Source organism: Lepidochelys kempii, chromosome 2 (genome assembly GCF_965140265.1).
Source record: "Lepidochelys kempii isolate rLepKem1 chromosome 2, rLepKem1.hap2, whole genome shotgun sequence".
NCBI classification, from domain to species: Eukaryota; Metazoa; Chordata; order Testudines; family Cheloniidae; genus Lepidochelys; species Lepidochelys kempii.
Genome location: NC_133257.1, coordinates 205,092,544 through 205,116,326, shown reverse-complemented (window position 1 = coordinate 205,116,326; position 23,783 = coordinate 205,092,544). Strand labels below are relative to the sequence as shown.

General features: G+C 42.2%; 1 protein-coding gene across 5 annotated transcripts in view; it reads right to left on the bottom strand.

Moving 5' to 3' along the window:
- ANKRD28 (ankyrin repeat domain 28) overlaps positions 1-23,783 on the bottom strand; it is a 227,303-nt gene that overhangs the window by 19,319 nt on the left and 184,201 nt on the right. For all 5 annotated transcript variants that reach the window (XM_073333566.1, XM_073333567.1, XM_073333568.1 and 2 more), the window contains 9 exons: positions 22,716-22,917; positions 20,828-20,915; positions 16,221-16,338; positions 15,347-15,566; positions 9,797-9,884; positions 9,617-9,700; positions 8,912-9,057; positions 8,610-8,692; positions 8,357-8,439 (listed from right to left, as the gene is read on the bottom strand). In XM_073333566.1, coding sequence (XP_073189667.1) covers positions 8,357-8,439; positions 8,610-8,692; positions 8,912-9,057; positions 9,617-9,700; positions 9,797-9,884; positions 15,347-15,566; positions 16,221-16,338; positions 20,828-20,915; positions 22,716-22,917 — 1,112 coding nt within the window. The remainder of the gene's footprint in view (positions 1-8,356; positions 8,440-8,609; positions 8,693-8,911; positions 9,058-9,616; positions 9,701-9,796; positions 9,885-15,346; positions 15,567-16,220; positions 16,339-20,827; positions 20,916-22,715; positions 22,918-23,783) is intronic.

Here is a 23,783-nt window from a genome sequence, read left to right as displayed (position 1 = left end):
AATACATCCACATATGCATCTTGATAATCTCTGAGTAGGGACTGAGGACCCTGTGGATCCATCCGTGAAGGAATTGAAGAGCTTAGATTGATTTCCTAAATTGCTTGGTCCTATCGAAGTAGAAAGCCAATGCCCTTCTAACATCCAAGGTATGTGAACAAGATTCCTGTAGAGAAAGAACTGTGTGACTTTGGGGAAAACACTGGTAGATGAATGGACTGCTAAAGTGGAACTCTGACAGACGCTTAGGTAAAAATTTGGGGTGTGGACATAGAGAACTTGTCCTTAAAGAACACTTTGAAAGGGGGTGGGGAGGAATCTGCCATCAAGTCTCAATCTTCCTAACCTTACAGGCCAATGTGATGGCTACTAACAAGGCCGTCTTCGTGCAACACAGAACAGGTTGCCATTAGTTCGAATGGAGGTCTCATAAGGTAACTGAATACCAAGATGAGGTCCTAAGTCAGGATAGGGTTTCTAATCTGGAGACAGAAATTCTCCAAAACCCTTAATAAACAAATAGATGATACTAGATGACCAAAAATTCTCCTTCTACTGGAGAATGAAAGGCTAATACTGTGGCCAATGGATCTTAGTCAAACTGATAACCTGATTTCTTTAGCTCCAAAAGATAATCAGAGGACTGAAAGTGTCACCAAATAAGGCAAGAGGCATCAACAATACCAGTGGAAGACTCTCTTCCATTTCTGCAGGTAAGTAGTGCAGGTTGATCTTTCTTTACTATTCAGTAGTGCCTGTTGTACTTCTATGGAGCAGGAGGATTCTCTATGAACCATCAAGGAGCCATGCCCTCAGGCGGAGAAACGCTAGGTTGGGATGAAGCATACAACCTGTATCATGTGACAGTAGATGACGAATGGCTGGGAGCCTGGACAACAATTGGACACATACGTGAAGCAGGTAAGGGTACCAAGCTTTTCTTGGCCACGTTGGCACTATAAGGATAACTTTGATTCTGCCCTATCTGATCTTGTTCATCACCGTCAGTAGTAGCAGTGTTTGAGGAAATGCATATAGATCCTTCTTCCAAGATGGAAGAAAGGCATCTCCCAAGGGTCGTGGCCCAGACCCCCTCTTGAGCAGAAAACAGGACACTTCCTGGATATGGCGAAGAGATCCACTTCTCGCAGTCCCCATTTTAGGAATATACTGTGGAGAACTTGGGCATCTAGCTTCTATTCCTAATCCTGTGAGAAGTGTCTGCTGAGGACATCAGCGGTGTTGTTCTGAATACCTGGGAGGTAGACTGGTGAAATTTGGATCTGATGAGCTATGCTCCAATTCCACATTTTCACGACTTTGCTGCATAGGGATGGGGATCAGGGTGATTTCTTGAGTTGTTCACGTACCCTGAGTTGTGAGGGTATTGAGGAAGGCTCCCCATCCCAACAGTGATGCATCTGTTGTTAAAGTCACTGATGGGGCTGGGCAACAGAAAGGAACACCTTCACAGACATTGAGTTGATCCTTCCACCAGTCTAAAGAGTCCCTCACTTGAAGAGGAACTATCAACTGTCTGTCCAAGATGTGTTAGATTGGAGAATATGCTGCTTTGAGCCAACTCTGGAAGCAATGGAGAGGTAGCCTCGTGTGATTTGTCAAAAAGGTGCAAGTTGCCACATGTCCCAGGAGCTGAAGTCCATTCCTTATTGTGGTTCAAGGGCTCCCCTGAACTGCCCATCCAGAAATGACAAAGTTAAGAAGCTGCTAAAGGAAGATAGGTTCTGGCTGTCAGTGAGCCCAAATATGTCTCTATAAACTGTACCTTCTGTACAAGGGTTAGATGTGGACTTTTTTACATTCAGCTACAGACCCAACTCTGGACCACAGCAAGGACCATCTGGATAGAAGACAGCATTGCTTCATAGGAGTGGCCCTTGAGTAGCTGGTTGTCAAGGTATAGGAAGAGTACGATCGCTTCTTGTCAAAGGTAAGCAACCACTACTGCCAAGACTTTTGAGAACAACCTTGGGGCCAAGGAAACACTGAAGGAAAGCACTCATTATTGGAAATGATCCTAGCCTATAGTGAAGTATAGGTATTTTCTGTGCAATGGGTACATTGTTATATGGAAATATGAATCTTATATGCTGTGGGCTGAAAACCAAACCCCTTTCTATAATGAAGAAATTATAGCTGCCAGCCACACATTCTGAACTTTTGAGACTTCACAAACTTGTTTAGAAGTCTTAGATCTAAGTAACATCCTTGGCACAAGGAAATACTTAGAGTAAAATCACCTGCCCCTGTGAGGAGGAGGAACTGCCTCTATTGCTCCTAACTGAGAGAGTTCACTTCTTGTCTCAATAAAAGCTTGCAAGAGCGGTCCCTGAAGAGGGATGGGGGGGGTGTCAAAGGGAGGGAGGGACATAAAATCAAAGTATACCATTCATTTTATGACCTCTATAACCCAGTTGTCTGTAGTGATCCATCTCCAAGCATGCTGGAACTAGGCAAGGTGGTCTCTAAAGGCGGGAGGTGGGCTAACGAGTGCAGCTGTAAATCCAGGGGTGCAGTAGGATGTGAACCCTTGACCAACCTATCAAACCTGTTGCTTTGAAGACAACTGGGTGATCTTGGACGATGGTTGGGAGGCCCTCCCTCTCCAAAATCTACGTCTCTTTCTGTGGGGTGGGGGAAGGGGTTTAGTGGACCTATCGAACCCAGAAAATTGAATAGGATGCGATCAGTGGCAGTCTGTGACTCACTAAACCTTTTCTTATTTGTAGGTGTATATATACCCAGTGATAGTAAAGTAGCCCTACACTCCTTTAGAGTATGCAAGGACTCATCTGTGGTTTCCAAGAACAGCTTACAACCATCGAAGGGGAGGTCCCTCCACTGTGTTTTCTATTTCTCAGAAATCCCGAGGGATGGAGCCAAGATGCCCTGCACATCACCACTACCACTATGGAGATGGACCTGGCAACAGTGTCTGCAGCAACTTAGGATTCTTGAAAAGCAGTTCTGGACACCAACTGACCCCCTGACGCAGTGGATTGGAATTGCTCCCTATATTCTTGTGGCAGATGTTCAATAAAAGCTATGAATCTGTTATAATTTATAAAATTATATTTGGCTTAGGGATGTAAATAGTGGTTAAAAAAGTAACCGTGTAACTGATTAAAATTTTATTGGTTACACAGTTAAATGTTTAACCAGGGAACTAGCACTCCTACATTTTACGCAGGACTCCACTGCCCGCTGGTTAGGGAGGAGAGGGCTGTACAACTCTGGCCTACCTATGAGACAGTATCAGTAGTTTGGCAAATTGTTGATAGGCAGCCCAAGGATCAAAATATTGCTACTGGGGGGGCCCATACAGCATTGGGGGTGGCATGCAGGGTTGGTTCCACCACCCTTGATAATGAGCCTAATCTTCCCTATGATTTGCAGAGAATGTGTTCCTGAAGGGATATGTTGGGGAACCCTAAAGAGAAACAGGAGACCAGCAGGGACTTCCCTTCATCCTCCCCTCCATTACATGCAATGGATGACTATCTGCAGAAAATAGTGGAGTCTCCTCCAGTATTGGAGAACAGTAGCTCAGAGTCTGAGTACTCAAACATGCTCAGTACTCATGAGGAACTGGGACTCCGTTATAGAGTGGTCCTTAGTATATCTGAACTCCTGTGGTATCGAGTAGGGGATTGGTACTGATGTGGTAGCTGAGGCCACAGTTGCTGTAGCCAGTGGTACCACTGATGGCGGGTGTACTAAAGTGGACGCCAATGGTGTCTGGTGCTGTTGCTTACTTGATGCCCAGGATTCTGCATGCATGGGTACCAATGGTTGGGCTAAACATCATTGAGTGTCTCTGCTTTTGCCTTCCTTACTAGTAGAAGGTACTAAGGGCCTATCGGAGTCATTTCTCTCCTTCATGCTACAGGACCTTACGGCCCCACCAGTACTGGAGGAGGAGTCCTTCGATTCAACAGTATTGAGTCAAGAGGATAAGGCTTCGGAGACAGTAGATCTCACCAGGGAACTGGGCCTATTTGGAGCTGGCTCCTTAAGGTGAGAGTCCACAATCCTCTTTTTGGAAGCCTTCCCTGAAGCCTCCAAAAAGAGGGGGGAGAGGGGATGGGATGTCTCCTGACCGCACTCAGAAGCTGGCTGAAGGGAGCGTTCCTTCATTACCAGTCTGAGTTTAGTCTCTCTGTTTTTCCTTGCCCTGGAGTTGAGGGCTAGGCAGAAGTTACCCTTCTGGGAGACACAGGACTCCCTCAAGCAACAGACACACACAGAGTGGCTGTCATTCACAAGTATAGCCTCTCAGCATGAGAGGCAATGTTTGAGATCTGGCAAACCAGGTATGCCCAGCCAGGAATAAGATACATCTCCCTGAGGGGAAAGAAGGGAGTAAAATAATCCTCTTGCTACTTACCTAACTGACTAATTAGAAGTACATTAACAACTATAAACAATATCTTAATCACTATAGGAATATTAGAAAAGCTGAGGCACAGTCAATGTGGACATGCTAGGGCTCTGTCACAGGCCAAGGCAGATCATAGAATATCAGGGTTGGAAGGGACCCCTGAAGGTCATCTAGTCCAACCCCCTGCTCAAAGCAGGACCAATTCCCAGTTAAATCATCCCAGCCAGGGCTTTGTCAAGCCTGACCTTAAAAACCTCTAAGGAAGGAGATTCTACCACCTCCCTAGGTAACGCATTCCAGTGTTTCACCACCCTCTTAGTGAAAAAGTTTTTCCTAATATCCAATTTAAACCTCCCCCACTGCAACTTGAGACCATTACTCCTCGTTCTGTCATCTGCTACCATTGAGAACAGTCTAGAGCCAAACTCTTTGGAACCCCCTTTCAGGTAGTTGAAAGCAGCTATCAAATCCCCCCTCATTCTTCTGTTCTGCAGGCTAAACAATCCCAGCTCCCTCAGCCTTTCCTCATAAGTCATGTGTTCTAGACCCCTAATAATTTTTGTTGCCCTTCGCTGGACCCTCTCCAATTTATCCACATCCTTCTTGTAGTGTGGGGCCCAAAACTGGACACAGTACTCCAGATGAGGCCTCACCAATGTCGAATAGAGGGGAACGATCACGTCCCTCAATCTGCTCGCTATGCCCCTACTTATACATCCCAAAATGCCATTGGCCTTCTTGGCAACAAGGGCACACTGCTGACTCATATCCAGCTTCTCGTGCACTGTCACCCCTAGGTCCTTTTCCGCAGAACTGCTGCCTAGCCATTCGGTCCCTAGTCTGTAGCGGTGCATTGGATTCTTCCATCCTAAGTGCAGGACCCTGCACTTATCCTTATTGAACCTCATCAGATTTCTTTTGGCCCAATCCTCCAATTTGTCTAGGTCCTTCTGTATCCTATCCCTCCCCTCCAGCGTATCTACCACTCCTCCCAGTTTAGTATCATCCGCAAATTTGCTGAGAGTGCAATCCACACCATCCTCCAGATCATTTATGAAGATATTGAACAAAACCGGCCCCAGGACCGACCCTTGGGGCACTCCACTTGATACTGGCTGCCAACTAGACATGGAGCCATTGATCACTACCCGTTGAGCCCGACAATCTAGCCAGCTTTCTACCCACCTTATAGTGCATTCATCCAGCCCATACTTCCTTAACTTGCTGACAAGAATACTGTGGGAGACCGTGTCAAAAGCTTTGCTAAAGTCAAGAAACAATACATCCACTGCTTTCCCTTCATCCACAGAACCAGTAATCATCATAAAAGGCGATTAGATTAGTCAGGCATGACCTTCCCTTGGTGAATCCATGCTGGCTGTTCCTGATCACTTTCCTCTCATGCAAGTGCTTCAGGATTGATTCTTTGAGGACCTGCTCCATGATTTTTCCAGGGACTGAGGTGAGGCTGACTGGCCTGTAGTTCCCAGGATCCTCCTTCTTCCCTTTTTTAAAGATTGGCACTACATTAGCCTTTTTCCAGTCATCCGGGACTTCCCCGGTTCGCCATGAGTTTTCAAAGATAATGGCCAATGGCTCTGCAATCACAGCCGCCAATTCCTTCAGCACTCTCGGATGCAACTCGTCCGGCCCCATGGACTTGTGCACGTCCAGCTTTTCTAAATAGTCCCTAATCACCTCTATCTCCACAGAGGGCTGGCCATCTCTTCCCTATTTTGTGATGCCCAGCGCAGCAGTCTGGGAGCTGACCTTGTTAGTGAAAACAGAGGCAAAAAAAGCATTGAGTACATTAGCTTTTTCCACATCCTCTGTCACTAGGTTGCCTCCCTCATTCAGTAAGGGGCCCACACTTTCCTTGGCTTTCTTCTTGTTGCCAACATACCTGAAAAAACCCTTCTTGTTACTCTTGACATCTCTCACTAGCTGCAGCTCCAGGTGCGATTTGGCCCTCCTGATTTCATTCCTACATGCCCGAGCAATATTTTTATACTCTTCCCTGGTCATATGTCCAACCTTCCACTTCTTGTAAGCTTCTTTTTTATGTTTAAGATCCGCTAGGATTTCACCATTAAGCCAAGCTGGTCGCCTGCCATATTTACTATTCTTTCGACTCATTGGGATGGTTTATCTCTGTAACCTCAACAGGGATTCCTTGAAATACAGCCAGCTCTCCTGGACTCCTTTCCCCTTCAAGTTAGTCCCCCAGGGGATCCTGGCCATCCGTTCCCTGAGGGAGTCGAAGTCTGCTTTCCTGAAGTCCAGGGTCCGTATCCTGCTGCTTACCTTTCTTCCCTGCGTCAGGATCCTGAACTCAACCAACTCATGGTCACTGCCTCCCAGATGAGAAGGAACTGAGGGCAGTTTGCCAGCACATCCCTATACAGCCTTGGTATCCAGAACAAGGAGCCATAGGCAACATGTGTAGGCTGAATGGTCACTGCTAACTGAAAATCTCCGATCAAGGGCTCGAGGCGCATATGTGCACCTGAAGAGAAGCATCCACAGGGACACTACATGAAAAAGAATTGCACCCATTGTCTGTAGCTCAAGATATTAAAGTTCAAGAAGTAAGAAGCATTTCACACCATGAATAAACTGAAATCCATTTGAAAAAGTTATTTATAATTTGGGCCTACTGGATTGAGTTCCTAAACCAAGTGCATCACAAATTATGTAATGTTTTTTAGCAAGATGTGATGCACTTGGTTTAGGAACTCAGTGTAACTGATTGTAAAATAAGCTTCCATACCAGTAAAATATTTTAAACATTAAAATTACTCAAGTTTTGTGCAGCTAAGTGCATGACACTTCTTGCCAGTGAGAAAAAGGTCATTGATTTTCCCCTGGAGAGGCACATGAGCCGTATGGTTGATTCAGGTTGTTTGGAAGAAGTTAGAAGAGACTGTCCCCATCCTCCTTAGTGTGCCCCCATTCTCTTTATCTTATTTTGTTCCCCCTTTTGTCTCCCAGTTTGTTTTTTCTCCACCTCTTTCTGCCTCTCATTAGCCAAGCACCAGGGCAACCAGCCATCACCTCATCTTCACTCTTCTTCTTGCTTAGTGTGTTCCATGCTGCTTAAGATCCAGCATGGTGAGCAGCAAAGAACAGCAGCCTACCTGTCTAAGTCCCAAATCAAAGCAGCCCCTAATTGACAGAAGGTGATACTGTAAGGAAATCCACTGAGCAACAATTGGATGAGAGAGATTCCAACAGAGGAGCAGGAACACATGACAGGGTTGCTAAATGCTAAAACACCCAAGAGTCATTTAGCAACCCTGATAACAATCAGAAGAAAACATAAAAATTTAAGGCCTAATTAAAAGATTTTAGAAATCCATGTTCTAAGCTGCCAATATCACTTAAGAGAAAAAACCCAGAGGAATCAGTTATTAAAATCCTCCATCCCAGTTCCAAATACATTTCACAGCTTTATAGAATGAAATGATTCTTAAATTTTGAATTTCCCGATAACCAGGCTCAAAAAATAGAGTTCTGAGATAAAAGTTTTTAGACATAATGTTAGCTAGAAAACACCATATTGTCACATTGTTTTAATAAAGGTAAACAAAAAGTATTCTCCAGCTAGTATTTTTATAATTAGTTAAGTCACCCTCCTTTTTTTTAAAACAGCAAATTAGGTATTTGTAACGATCATTGGAATTAACTACTATTTAATTTTTAATAGAAAAAGCTGAATAGTGCTTATAAAGAATCAACACACAAGACTACTATCCTCTAGATCATCTCATAAGATTGTTGTCATTCCTAGTAGAATTCCTTGAGCCATGATGGCATAAGATTTTTCCAATATTCTCTCTCTTATTCAGATGGAAACCTGAACACTTAAAATTGTTTATATAATTATTAGTTTTACTAACAGCAGAAATATATTGAAAATCTGACTGTAAAATATTGTTCAGTGGCCATACATACGTTTGCAAGGCTGCATTGGTGGCATTGATGAGGTTTCTATCCGTAATCTTCTCCAGTATTAACAAGGCACTAGTTTCATGACCCTAAATATACAGGAAACATGTTTGTCAGATAACACTCATTGAAGAAATTGTTTTGTATGTCTTTTTGAAGTAGTTTCTGGAGATTTTACAGAGTTTGACAAAGATCATATCTTGAAAAATAGTTTCTCATTAACATGCAAAAAAGGGCTCAAATAGAAACTGACACCCACCTTGCTGCAAGCCAAATGGAGTGCTGTGTTTTTACTGCTATCTTGCAAGGTCAGATCAGCCTTAGCACTGCTAACCAGCACCTCTGAAGGAAATAAAAGTTTGCATTAACTAAATAGTGTGTTCCTAAAGGAATTATCAATTTTCCACTTTATAAAATGAAGATTAAAACCTAAAATAATATACTTCTAATAAATGTGTGAATGCATAACATATGGTAATTTTAAAGTAACAATATCTATAGTATAATATTACTGTACATTATTAAAAGTTAAAGTAGAAGATATTTAAGCTCTCTCTTTACCAACGGTGTTAGTTTGCCCATTTTCTGCAGCCATCATTAGAGGAGTCTTTCCAGAAGAATCTACAGCATTTACTTGAGCATTATGACTGAGTAGAAGCTGTAAACACTCCACATGATCTGTAAAAGCTGCTGCATGAAGGGGGGTTCTAAAAGAAATCAAGAGGAAATGGGCTTACATCCAGGAAACATACATAATGTTTTATTCACAGGTGCAAACTTTGACTGTGATCCTGCAATTGTACCAGTGTGGGCAGTCACTACCATAAAAATACACTGATGTCGTTACTGGTAGAGTGGTCACAGTTGCCATTAGAAGATCATTTTTCTGTTTTTAAAAATAATTGGCCTCAAATTTAAAATGAATATTTAGCAACCAGTAAGTCCATAATATGGACAAGGATGACTTAGAAAAATAAAATGGACAATATAGTTAATGGGCATAAAGATTTATATTGCACAAATGTTTATGCAATTATAAAAATGCCCAAGCTCTCCTACAAAATTAAAAATCAATTCGGCTCTAACAACACAATACAAGGTTTTTAAAAATCCCCAACAACATTTTTAGTATATAACAAAAAAAGTCTTTAAATAGAAAAGAAGACGAATATGCCAAATAAGTTTAAAAAACATTAAAGCTGTGACACAAAAACAAGGAGATTACTGTTTGTAGTGCACTGTTTCTAAGTGCAGTTATATTCCTACCTTCCTTTTGCATCTGTTGAATTTACAATGCCAGCACCCAACGTATCAATTAACATTTCTGCAGCACCTTCATTGTCATTTATCCTATTAAAAAATTAAACAGGCTGTTACTTAGAGAATGATTGTGCTTTTATTAAATATTATAATGAAATCAGTTACAGTAATCTTGGACTTCCTTACACAGCACAATGCAATGGGCTGAAAGAATTTCCTTCCATTTTCTGGAAAACTTCCTGTTCCAAAAGAAGCTCTACACAGCTGTCATGACCTAAAAGTTTTAAAATCAGATATTAAAAACAAAAACAACCAAGGTAAATTAAATGACATTTCATTTGAAAGTCTCAAATGCACACTTGAATTACTTTAGATATGGCTGTATCTGGGGATGAACAAAAACACAGTGCATTTTTAGGAATCTGGAAGCCACAAGTACAATCAGAATATTAGGCCCAGTACTGAAGAAATTTATGAACTTTGAAGTCATGATGCATTGTCTGGGGCACATGAAGAATGTTTAGCTAACTTAGCTCTTATAATATGGTAGCTTTACAGTTAATTCAACAGACTAACTACTTAGTCCAGTTGGAAGATTTTCTTCTGTTGTACTCCTTTCTCTAGTGGAAACAAATGTTTTTTGGGGTTTGCTTTTTTTCCCCACTGAACTGCTGAATAACGTGGAGTCACAAATTGAGTACGTCCACAACATGGGCTGAAAGGAATCATGACCCAAACTTTAAAATAATTTAAACTGTAAAATTACAAAGCAAATATGTTCTTGCTTCTATATTATTCACTGTAATTAATTATCCCAGTATATATTCCTTGCATACACAGTGATATTTATTCAAACATTTACAGTCCTCTCTTAGGTGTAAGCTCCTTCTATATAAAGGCAGCAAGAAAACATCTGCTTCTTGATTTTGATAATTTTCTTCTCTCCTGAACTGTCTGCTCATATGTTGGAGGGACAAGGGTCTCTCCTGCATCCTTACCCAACTGAAAAAAAACTTTAGATTGCAGTGTTTCATCTCTCTCTGAAAGGGACATCATCCTAGTGGAATTTTTCCTGGAGTTTGGCCATAAATAATGCCACTGAAACTGATATGGATGACAATGCTGATAAGCCTCTATGTGTCATACTGGAAATTCTCTCACTGATTCTTCAGACAAATACCAATTAGCCAAGAATAAATGATATCATGCATATTTAGATTACAGAGGTGAAATGTAAGAATGAATTAATGTTGTAACACAGGCCTACAGCCTTAGGCTTGTAAAATATATACCTTAGCCAAACAAGGCCTCAGGCCTGAAGACTGGTTAGTTACTCGTGTCAGCCAATGACTGACTCTATATCATAAGACGAAACAGTCAGCTGCTGAAATTTAGGAAATATGTGGCAATGTATCAGTTAAAGCCGCATAGAGTATTTGGGGGATTTTGCAAACAAAGCATCAGCATTGTCCTAACCACCAGTATGGTAACTGAGAGATGTACATGTTAACAAGTATAAGGGGAACTAACAAGTTAGCCTAAGGAAACTGGGTCATGCCAAAGGTAGTGGGATGTGGAAGTTCAAATAAGTAAAAGGGGTTTAAGCCTTCTTCAATACATTTGAACCAAGTGGGTGTCAGCGAAACATTATAAAAGATGTATCAGGCCCTGCATGCTTGAGGAGATCCCAGGATGACCACCACCGCTGCTGCTGCTAATGCTGCTGAGAATGATGACAATGAGGATGATGACTGACTCTTTGGGTTTTTCCACAACGGATGGTGTAAGTAAAGCAAATGCTAGATGTTTCGTATTGTTCTCGCTCTCCTTTACCGGACTGCTGTGTGTATACTGTTTGGTTGGCCAATAAAAAGTAAGTGTTACAAAAAGAGACTTTGTTGTCCCTATTGTGCTCCATGGCCCCCCTTCTATTGATAACCTCTCCATTGTACTTGATTTTGGAGCTGAACCCTCACAGACTGGGTATAAACCCTCAGATTGGAGTGGGTAATTATTTAAAATAACCTGTAACTATAGATAAGGGCTACACCTAACAGCTTAGTTTTCTCCACTCAAGCACAACTGCAATTTTCATCTTCCTATTTACTGTTAATCAGAGCTTTCCAATCACATAACGAAAGCAAAGGAAAACATTAAATATTTTGAGGATCTGCCTCAATTTGTAGAATGATATTTTGTTCCTTGGCTCGTTTCCTGCGTCAAAGATATTTTAAACCAATGTTTGTCAATTACTGCACCATAAAAAGCAAGTTTTTAAAGATTCTAAATAAAGACGCCAATCTTGGATGCCACAGCATTGTGTTTCTAGAGTTTAGTCCTGCATGTTCAAGGATCCTTTCCAAGATATCATTATCACTGGCAAAGACAAAAAGAAAGATATATAAAATCTAGTCCACATTACTCATTGGCCAAAACAAAAAATATGCTTACACTTGTCCCCAAATCATCATCAGATCCATTACTTAACCACACATTAAAACAACCATCTTTGAAATCTTACAACCAAACATGTTTAATTTGCTTATTGTCTATCACATATTAGTACGCAGCAGGCTGTATATACTAAGAAAGCTATTGTGGTGAACTCTGCAATCTGTTTGAACAAGATCAAAGCTCACATTCTAACCCAAATGCCAACCCTGAAGAAGCAGATTTAACTCAACCCATTTCATCTGTTTCCATTGCTGTTGTCACCTCTTTTTTTCAGGGACTAAGCTCCCACAGAAGTAAGAGCACAGATACATAGTAGTCAGTCAAAATTCAACTCCAATGCACCCTTGCAAAATACACCAAGGAAAATGTATTTATTACTTCTTGCTTCAACAGCTTGACAAAAAACAGTCTCAGGGCTAGTAATCCTACCTAAACTCCTCCGCATAAAACTCCTTGGATTTATTTTATTTGATATTTTTAGTAAAAGATTTGCCTAGTAAGACCGATTTTAACTAATTTTTTAGAATTTTCACAGTCTCTGCAATTTTTACAATTTTAAAGAAACTGCAGTTTAGAACGCTAAATGTTTTTATTTTTCAAGATACAGATAACGAGACTGCATACATCATGAACAGATGTAAAACAGACTATGCAGAAATGAAAGGTAGTCTTCCTTCTCTCTAAAACTTAAATGTTGACTAATTTGATTTTTTTAAATTAGACAAACTTATACACATGAAATCTAAACAATGCATAGTACTTTAATTTTATTTTTTGTAGGAAGTAGCTCTAGCTAGAGATTGCATATATGTTCGCATCTCACAGTAGTTTGACATGAAACTAAAGGCTAGATGGTTATGGAATGAAAACATCCAATTTTTCTGTCGCACTGAGACACTGTGGTCAAATTCAGAGTGGATCACTCATCAATAAGGCTGTGAGTTTGTCACAGAGGTCACGGACTCCGTGACCTCCATGGCTTCTGTAGCCTGCTGGTGTGCCTGGCCCGGGATCTGGACACACTTCCGCCTAGGGGCTGAGCAAGGGGGATGTCGCCACTTCTGGGGAGCGCTCCAGGTAAGCGCCTCCCAGAACCTGCCTCACCCCATCCTGTGCCCCAACGCCCTGCCCCCTCCCACACGCAAACTCTTCTGCTCCTGCTGGGGGGTGGGCGGGCAGAGCGGGGGTCCTGGGCCGCCCCCCGCCCACCCCCAGGCAACCCTCCCCAAGTTTCAGTGAGGGCTATATTGTAAAAGCCATGGACAGGTCATGGGCTGTGACTTTTTGTTTACTGGCAGAGACTTTTACTAAAAACACCCATGACTAAAGCGTAGCCTTACTCATCAACCATTCATAATTTAGTTTTGCACAATGCCATTTTGGAAATCTAGTACTTTTAGTTTATTCTTACTCTATTCAGTAAAATTAGTCTTAGAGATATAGTCTGTAACTTTGCCTAGAAGTATAAGCTGTTTCTCTATTCCCTTAGCACTAATTAGAAAATGAGCTTTAAGCTCTTACTTCTCTAATTAACAGTTTGGAGAAAGGCAGAAAATGAAGTAAATGAGAACCTTAATTACCTGTGAAGATTATTAGGTTGTGGCTGTGTCATTAAGCAAAAGCTCTGAACGAACCTCTGACCCTCCAGAATGTACTGAAGCAGCAAGCAAAAGGAAGGGGAAATGCTATGACCCTTCCTGATGCCTTTTGTTCTTCAAATACTTGTACATGTGGTTTGATCTGAGGCAGAAGGATCTTATGATATCAGTGAAATACTTCAAGATGAGTTAATGCGGAATTATTTTATTCTGATTAAACTACTTCCTAATTAAAATAATTTCTTGGGATAAGTGGGACGATTTCTGCTTCAACAGTGCTATCCTACCCACATTTTCACTACTTTTTAAAAAGTACATATTAAAACACAAATGAGCACAGAGACAGTATATCATATTAGAGTTAATATACAAAAATACATTCAATTTATTTAAAAATTATTCAACTAATGGCTTGACCCTGCTCCCATTAAATACAGGCTGAAGGGTTCTGTTTCATGATATTTAGAAACAGACTCAAATATTTGTCAATAGAATGGTATATATTCAGTGATTCACAAGAGTTGAGAGCCTTTCCTATAATGAAGATTTGTCACAGTTAGTACAATAGTACCTCAGAGTTACAAACACCAGAGTTACGAACTGATCAGTGAATCACACACCTCCTTTGGAACTGGAAATTTGCAAACAGGCAGCAGCAGAGACAAAAAAACCAAACAAAAAATGCAAATACAATACAGTACTGTGTTAAACGTAAACTACTAAAACTGTAAAGGGAATGTTTAAAAAAGGATTTGACAAGGTAAGGAAACTGTTTCTGTGCTTGTTTCATTTAAATTAAGACGGTTAAAGGCAGCACTTTCTTCTGCATAGTAAAGTTTCAATGCTGTATTAAGTCTATGTTTAGCTGTAAACTTTTGAAAGAACCACCAAAATGTTTTGTTCAGTTATAAACAACCTCCATACCAGAAACGTTCGTTACTCTGAGGTTCGACTGTGGATGGATGCATAGGAGTGATGTAAATATTAAGAGATATACTTTGATCAAATTTTTTTGATACACACACAAATCATGCATTTGTGTCCAGTTACCTATTTTGCACATCTGAAATCTGGGTATGTAATGATTTGTGTTTTTGTGAATGATACATACCTTTCCCCCCAAGATAATATGAATAAAAGAACAGGATACTGTATGATTAAACATGCCCTGTATCTGCTTAACAGCTAGACAGATTCTAAACCTTATAAAGCCCAGCTTGTAAATTGGTTCTATTTTGTTTCTGAACTTTTCCCCTTGATCTGTTTGCTCCTCGGTTACCTTATATGTGCTAGCTTTGTAAGAGTTCTGTCTTCTTACTTCCAATTGTGCTTAAGTTTGCAAGACAGAGAATGTTTGAAGCACTAGAGAGAAAAAGTCCATCTCTCTTGCAAGAAAGTGCTAAGTACACTGCTTTGGAATGAATGGTAAAATAAATGCAACAAATCCGCCCAGAAAGCTTATTCACTTTTCAGAATTAATGACAATAAAAGACTCCAGTGTCTTTAGTTTGCTTTATGAATAGTGCACCATCTGTTTCACACTTTTTATTATTAATATTTATATTATGGTATTGCTTAGATGCTCTTATCAATATTGGGGCTTCACTGAGCTAGGATCTACACCTACATATAGATTTCTGCCCCGAAAGCTTTGAATTTAAGACCACTTTACCATTGTACTTACCATTATAACAGGCCCAGTGCAGTGATGTATATCCATGATTGTCTGCTATGGCAGGTACTGCATCCACAGATGTTGCTGACTGCAAGAGAGCTCCTAGAACACCAATATGCCCACATGCAGCTGATAAGTGTATAGGTGTTCGCCCTCGGCAGTCTCGTAGCAAGGACTTAGCACCATGTTGAAGCAATGCTTCCACGCACTCCTCATGCCCTGTAACTGCCTGGAAAAGAAAGATACAATATGCATGTGCACACATAGACGTGCAACTGAAGAAAAAAAATTCTGTTACTGCCTTAACATATAATATTGAGAGCAGGCAACTACAAAATAAGCCCAGTCATTCTTACTTCAGTAAGTGGGCTCTGCAAAGAAAAATTCAGTAATTATTAGCTTAGTGATAGGGTATGTTTTCCTTTTGCGATGGCCTAAAGTGAGATGCTAATCCCCAGGGCCTCCTTAATTGCAGTATCTGGCATGGACTTTAAAGAAACATGTGGCATAGAAAACACAAAAAAACACATAGAAACACAAAAAAAGGAATTATTTTCTTCCTCCCTCCAATACTCTCCCCTACCTCCACCTCCCCCCCCGCAACAAAAAAGATACCTTTGAATTTTCTAGCTAATGTGCTTCTGCAAGTGGAAGTGAATCAAAAGGTACAAACAACACTGAAGGTGAAATGCAAAAAGGCAAACATCTAACCACTCAAATGCAATAAAAGAGAAGATCAACCAAGAACAGTGGAACACTAATGTCAGTGGAATTAAAAAAAGAATAATAAATTCAGCAATGATACAAAACTGCAGACATTCTCAATTTGTATTTAAAATTGATACACTTTTTTGGAAATGACAAAAGGGAAATATTTTCTTACCCCTCTATGCAATGCAGTTCTTCCCCATTTATCTTTGGCATCTACGTTTGCTCCTTTGTTAAGCAACGAATAAACGCAATCTGTGTGCCCATTGAGAACAGACAGCATCAGAGGAGTCCTGAACAGTGAGAGAAAAGAGTTTCCATGCAGGTTACACTTTAATAGTCTAGTGGTCAGCTAAAATACTTAAAACTCCAGAAACAACTTTTGTCCTCCTAGAGAAAGCTCTTCAACAACTGATCCATTAATGAATAGCACTTTGTAAACTAATCACAAAAGCAGCACTGATATTTTGTTTAGACATAAGAAGGTAAACTTATTTCTAAGGGCATGGATACACTTGCAGACGTAGAGCGCTTTGAGTTAAACCCGCCTTTGGAGAGCGCAGTAGGGAAAGCGCTGCAGTCTGTCCACAATGACAGGAACAAGTGCACTGGTATGGCCACATTTGTGGCACTTGCAGCGGCATTGGGAGCGGTGCATTATGGGCAGCTATCCCACAGAGCACCTCTTCCCATTCTGGCACTGTGGCTTGTGGGAAGGGGTAGGGAGTGCAGGGCATTCTGGTCCTGTCCCAACGCCCCACGATGCATCGGTTTGCATCTCAGCAATCCCTGTGCTTCCATCCACATGTGGCGCCATCTTTCAATTTTTTTGCACTGCGCGCGCTGTCTTCTCTTTCAATCTGCGGGAATGGAGCCTGAACTGCTGAAGAGTATGCTGACGAGTCTCGTCACGTTTGGCAGTGGAGTTATTCCTTATGATCCAAAGTGACAGTGAGGGCACCGACGATATCCATTAGAGTAACCCATATGACACGAGTTTGCCTGTGGTATTCACGGACATGCTCAACACCACGGAACACTGCTTTTGGGCTCGGGAAACAAGCACTGAGTGGTGGGATCACATTGTTGTGCGAGTCTGGGATGACGAGCAGTGGCTGCAGAACTTTCGGATGAGAAAAGCCACTTTCCTGGGACTGTGTGAGCAGATTGCCCCCGCCCTGCGGCGCAAGGAGATGAGATTGAGAGCTGCCCTGACTGTGGAGAAGCAGGTGGCTATTGCATTCTGGAAGCTGGCAACTCCAGACAGCTACTGATCGGTCGCTAACCAATTTGGAGTGGGAAAGTCGACCGTTGGAATCGTGTTGATGCAAGTTTGCAGGGCCATTAATTGCATCCTGTTTGGAAGAACCTTGACTCCGGGTAACGTGCGTGACATTGTGGATGGCTTTGCACAAATGGGTTTCCCTAACTGCGGAGGGGCGATAGATGGCACACACATTCCAATTTTGGCACCAGCTCACCTAGTCTCCGAGTATGTTAATCGGAAGCGGTATTTCTCTATGGTTCTCCAGACACTTGTGGATCACCATGGGCGTTTCATTGACATTGACACAGGCTGGCCCGGAAAGGTGCATGATGCATGCATCTTTCGGAACACTGGCCTGTTCAGGAAGCTGCAAGCCGGGACATTTTTCCCCAGACCAGAAGATCACCATAGGGGAAGTTGAAAAGCCCATTGTGATCCTTGAAGACCCTGCTTACCCTTTAATGCCATGGCTCATGAAACCAAACACAGGGAGCCTTGACAGCAGCAAGGAGCAGTTCAACAACAGGCTGAGTCGGTGCAGAATGACTGTGGAGTGTGCTTTTGGCCGTTTAAAGGGCCACTGGCGCTCTCTGTATGGGAAGCTGGACCTTACAGCATCCCCACAGCTATATCTGCGTGTTGTACCCTCCATAACATTTGTGAAGGGAAGGGTGAACGATTCACTCAGGCATGGAACTCGGAGGTTCAACACCTGGAGGCTGAATTTGAACAGCCAGAGAGCAGGGCTATTAGAGGGGCCCAGCGCGGGGCTGCAAGGATTAGGGATTCCTTGAGGGAGCAATTTGAAGCTGAAAGCCACCAGTAATGTCTGGTGCCCTGCACGGGAGTGAAGTGCAGTGGTTCCAATGTTAGTAGGAATCGGTGTTCGCTATGCTGACTTGCAGTGCCTGTTTTTTTTCCTGGGCTAAGGTATCTTACTTTATGCAATAAAAAAGAATGTTTTCAAAGCCAAAAAAACCCATTTATTGAAAAGAAACAACTGCTTGGGAAACAGAAAGGGCCAGGAGGTGGGGTGGGGAACAGTACAATCACAGATTTGCATATGTCCTGTTATCATACTCAGCCTTCCTGTCTGGAGTGCTGTGTAATGAGTGCTGCACTTCAGGATGGCTATACTGCATGGTGCTGGAGGTGGAGTGCAGTGGGTAAGGGTCATAGTTTTTCAGGGCTGGGTGTGAAGCTACAGGTGTTGGAGGCAGCTGGTGGCGGTAAGAACCCGGATGTTGGGGAAGGTGGGTTGGAGATGACATGGGGGCACAAGGGAAAGAGTTTTGGGAAAAGGGCTGCAGGGGGGGGTCGGGAACAGTAGTGCTCTGCCTGCATGGCTACAAGCGCCTGGATTGAGTCCGCCTGGCGCTCCATTATGCTTATCAGCCGATCCATGCTTTGCTGCCAGAGCACCGTGCTTTTGTGCCAGCGCTCCTCATTCTGCTGGCAGATCCTCCTTTCACTGTCCTGCACTCCTGCACTTTTCAATTTTCATTACTTGAATGCTGCATTACTTTATGCAACATGTTTTCCTTGCTTCTATGTGACTTCTTTCTGATTCTTTGGAGTCTTTCGGCTGGTGATACCACGGACGGCTGAAATCTCAAGGTTGCATCTCTAAAGGCAAAATGCAACACTTAACAGAGGCACCATTGTTCACACCAGACAGAATAATGATTCCCCGGTACTTAAGGGCAAGCACAGGATACACAATAGCATAATTTGCCTGTCCCAAAGCAAGCGCACATAACCCTTGGGAGCCCCAAAATGGTGAGTAAGCACAGGATCAAGTGTGACTGATTGTTTCACGGCTGTACTGTCCTCTGGATTTCTGTGCCTTGGGGAAAAGCCAACAGCAGCAGGGGGCCTCTACACTGAACACTGTCCCCACATTTTCCACAGGAGTTTGTCCTGGAAGATATCTCGCTGCTGACGGTGACCTGGGAAGCAAGGGAGGGCCTTCTACTGCAATGCGGATTCCACCCTGGCCCATATGCAGCTTGTCTGTGTGCAGCAATGGTCCCCTTGCCCCTCACGGCACAGTGGCGTGGACAAGTTAGCCTTCCGGGGACAAGAAACACAGTGGCTCTTCTGAGAAACCTGCGCAAGCGCATTTCCCAAGTTCTGGACGAAACTTTTGAAGAGATCACTGAGACCTATTACTGCGATGTGAGAGAGCACATCAATGCTCTATTCTGCATCTAGGCATGCATGCAGCCCTAACCCCCCTCATTCTAAGAGCCTGCAGCAAATAACTTTCTTCCCAAAATAAAAGCCGCTTACTGGGAACCTCCTCTGGTGTTTGTCCTTCCCCAAGCACCAGCTGCCACGACTGGCTACCTTCCTCCTGGCTTGAGAGCAGTTCCTGGCTGCATGCATCTAGGGATTCCGGGGTGTCTTCCTCCACCTCGGCACCCTCGCTCCCGCTCTGCTGCTGCTCCTCCTCCTGCCTTGTTGAGCTGGGCTCTGAAGTGTCCATGGTGGTCCCTGGAGTGGAGGTGGGGTCGCCCCCAAGTATCATGTCCGGCTCTTGTAGAAACGGCAGGTCACAGGGGCAACACCGGAGCAGCTGTTTGCCTTGCGGGCTTTGCAGTAGGCATGCCGCAGCTCCTTCACTTTAATCCTGCACTGCAGTGCGTACCGATCATGGCCCCTTTCCATCATGTCCCTTGATATCTGCCCGAAGGTATCGTAATTCCTACACCTGGAACACAGCTGGGACTGGACAGCTTCCTCCCTCCAAACACTGATGAGGTCCAGCACCTCGCCATTGCTCCATACTGGGGATCGCCTGGTGTGTGGAGTCATGGTCACCTGGAAAGATTCATTGAGAGCACTCCACGCCTGGCTGAGCAAACAGGAAGGGGATTTTCAAAATTCCCAGAGAATTGTAAAGGGCGAATCTGATGGTTGGGTCACCCCAAGACAGGGCAGTAGAGTTCAAAGTGATGACCAGAATGGCTAGAACAAGCATTGTGGGACACTTCTGGAGGCCAATCAGAGCATACTAACGGACCAGGGCGTCCACACTGGCGCCGCGGTGCTCCAGCGGGGGTGCACAAAACGTTATTCCACTCGCCAAGGTGGAGTAGCAGGAGCACTCTAGTCACTGAGTCAGAGCGCTCTACGTGTCTTGCCAGTGTGCCTGGGGCTCCTTTAATTTGCTCTAACTTGCAAGTGTAGCTAAGTCCTAAGAGTGTAACATAAAAAAGCTAATTACATCTCTAGGGCCTATTTTCTCAGTGTTTAGTGAACAGAGTAATCTTAATTTGTTTCCTGTGGAATGACTATCAAAATTCTGTGAAATTTACATCTGTGGTACTCAGACACAAACTACATTAATCCTAGTTGTCCCTCCATTTAAAGAAATAAAAATAAAAAAATAAAAAAAAACCCACCAATGGAAAATGACCCTTTTTTTTTTGCTATGGGGTGCAGAAGCTATAATGTATATTATAGGATGCAATATCTTGTGAAAAATCAGAATATGGACTTCTTCAACTTACTGTCCATTTCCATCTTGAATGTCCACTGCATTCTGTGGTTCCGCATTGCCTATCAACAATCGCAAGCATTCTGAATGACCATTTGTAGCTGTAAAATGTTATAAAAACAATCAGCATATCATGTTTGTTGTCCTTGGGTATGAAAATACAAACAGTATTAACAAACTGAAGATGTCAGCTTCTACTAAAGCCATTAATATGAGCACTCATTGGCCATAATGGGGTCAGCATTTATAACTTAATTTGAAAACAGGAAATCTTTGACCTTATATCCAATACTCAAACATGTTTTTAACAGTTAAATATTCAAAATCCATAGAACTATATTACAACTGAACAGAATATGATGGTTTCAAGGTAGTCATTAACAACTGAACTTTTCTTCTTTTGTATGTATATAAGGATGAGAATATTAACCATAACTATAGGAACAGTTCATGCCTATGTTAGTTTAACAAGAAATAGTGCTTCACTTTCATTCCTTATAAATACTCATTAACACAACTATTTATTTAAAGCAAGTGAGTCCTTGTCTAACCTACCACACACAGGTTTAAATGCTAATGTCTTGTGTGTGTATTTGTAAGGGATGGGAAGTGAGATCACACTCGAGAGGGGTAGGCGAACAGCTACACAATTAGTCGGAGGGATAAGCCAAGAAGAGGAAAGTTAGGGAAACTGCATTTAAAAGGAGTTCTTAAGAGGTAAAGTTTGCTTCCTGGCTACTGTACTCTGCCCCAAAAGTAGGATACACCTCATGTTGCTCAGCAACAACCTGTCTGGCAAATCTGAAAATGGTGCTAATGGAAGCTGAAAGGAGGGAGAAAACAAATTGAAGAATAAAACTAGTGTTCAAGGAGAAAAAAAAGTGGCTCTCTCTCTTATGGCCATCTAATATTGTTAATGGACTGCTCTTTTTACCAAGACATTTTAAATGACATATTTACTACTACGCCATTGCCAACTTAAAAAAAAGGTAAAGTTCACTTGCAAAAAGTCAAAAAAGGAATGAATAATTAAGTATCTCTTAATAATGCATCTTTGGGGGAAACTACAGGGAGAAGTGAGAGACGGAGAGAAAGAATTAAAAATCACTATCAACATTAATTTTTTTCAGAAACTCAGTAAGAGTTCAGTCACATTAATCCTTGAAGCACTGAGTAAAAAGTATCAAACTTCTCTCCTCATAAAACTGCCAGAGCTCTCCAAGATACAAATTAAAAGCAAAACACTGTTTGATGCTATCCACAAATTATGACAGGTAAATTACACAACATATTTCAACACTTCAGTGTCCTACAAAAGGCAGGGCCATGACCATGTCATTCACCCCCACACATCCAGGACAGCACAGCTGTTTGGCATGGAGGGAAATGCATGCTGCATCCATTTAATGCAGGTATGGGCAAACTTTTTGACCCAGGGGCCACATCTAGGAATAGAAATTGTATGGCGGGCAATGAATTCTCACAAAATTGGGGTTGAGGTGCAGGAGGGGGTGAGGGCTCTGGTTGGGGGTTCGGGCTCTGGGGTGGGTCCAGAAATGAGGAGTTCAGGGTGTGGGAGGGGGTTCCGAGCTGGGGGGCACTTACCTCAAGCGGCTCCCGGAAGCAGCAGCAGCACGTCCCTTCTCCAGCTCCTACGCGGAGGCGTGGCCAGGCGTAGTTTGTCCACCCCTGATTTTGTGGATGGCAGAGGTACTACTCTCCTCCAGAGCCCAAGGAAGACATCTGACTAAGGCACTCTCTCTCTTACTAAGCTAAGGCACTCCCACTATCTCATGCTCTTCCTCATCCTCCACAGTGCAGAACATAATTTTAAATGTAATCTGTTAATGCCACAGAAATATAAACCCCAAACCCATGCTCTTGTGTTCAGCACAACGTACCTGCAGCATGTATTGGAGTTCTCTTTACAACATAGTCTTTCACTAAGATTGATGCTCCCTGATTAATAAGTACATCCACACACTCCACATGTCCCTTAAAAGCTGCAAGATCCAATGGTGTCCTTCCATTATTGTTCCTCACATCAAGGTCCAACAAAGACTGCACCAGTACTTCCAGAGCTTGATGGTGACCATGATAGGCCTAAGGGAATATTAATACAGTGCAATAGTGTTTCATTTACATTAGAAAAGGAGACTATGAAAATAGTGTGTAACAGAAGCATTTAGAAGAATACCTGCTGTTTTAAGTAAAAATCAGTCATTTTGTAACCAATGTTAAAAACATACTTTCAACTGAACAATTTGTACCTATTTTTATTTCATTTATTTTTACCAGTAATTGGAAGAAATTAGAGAAATGTGTCATTTTTCCATCTTGTTCACTTTGTGTATTTGATAACTCTTTAGGTGCAGTGAATTTCACTGCTTTAAGATCAGGTGCATGACTCTTCTGCATTGCTCTAGTTGGGGGCTTACATGCAGACTCTTCATTACCCTCTGCAGAGGGCATTTGTTTGTAATAGCAGCAGCAAAGCTGAAACTGAAGAGGTAGATGTACTCGTATACTTAAAAAGAAAGGGGAAAACAGGTGGACCACAACTATGTTCAGTGTTGTTGTGCTCAGGATGCCCATAGGATCTTAAAGGCAGAAGGCATATAGGAAAAACTCATTTTAAAAAAATGATTTTTTTTTTAAAGGCAGGACAAATATGAAGTGATGTATCAAAAATTGCTCTTTTTAAAATTGACGTTGGCAGTGGCCCTTTCATAGGGCAAAATGTTCAACTTTCTAAAATACAAATATGGTAGAGCAATAAAAACAAAAGTTAAAAAGCATTTCTTCAAATGCAGTGTATTCAATGGAATGAGGTCATTAGATACACAGATCAATTCTTTATCCTATATTATGTTTTTTTCAGCTTTTATCTTTTCCAGACTTATATACCATAGCCTTGTAAACCATCTTGTGCAAAGATTAAAGGATGATTAATACATAACCACTGCATT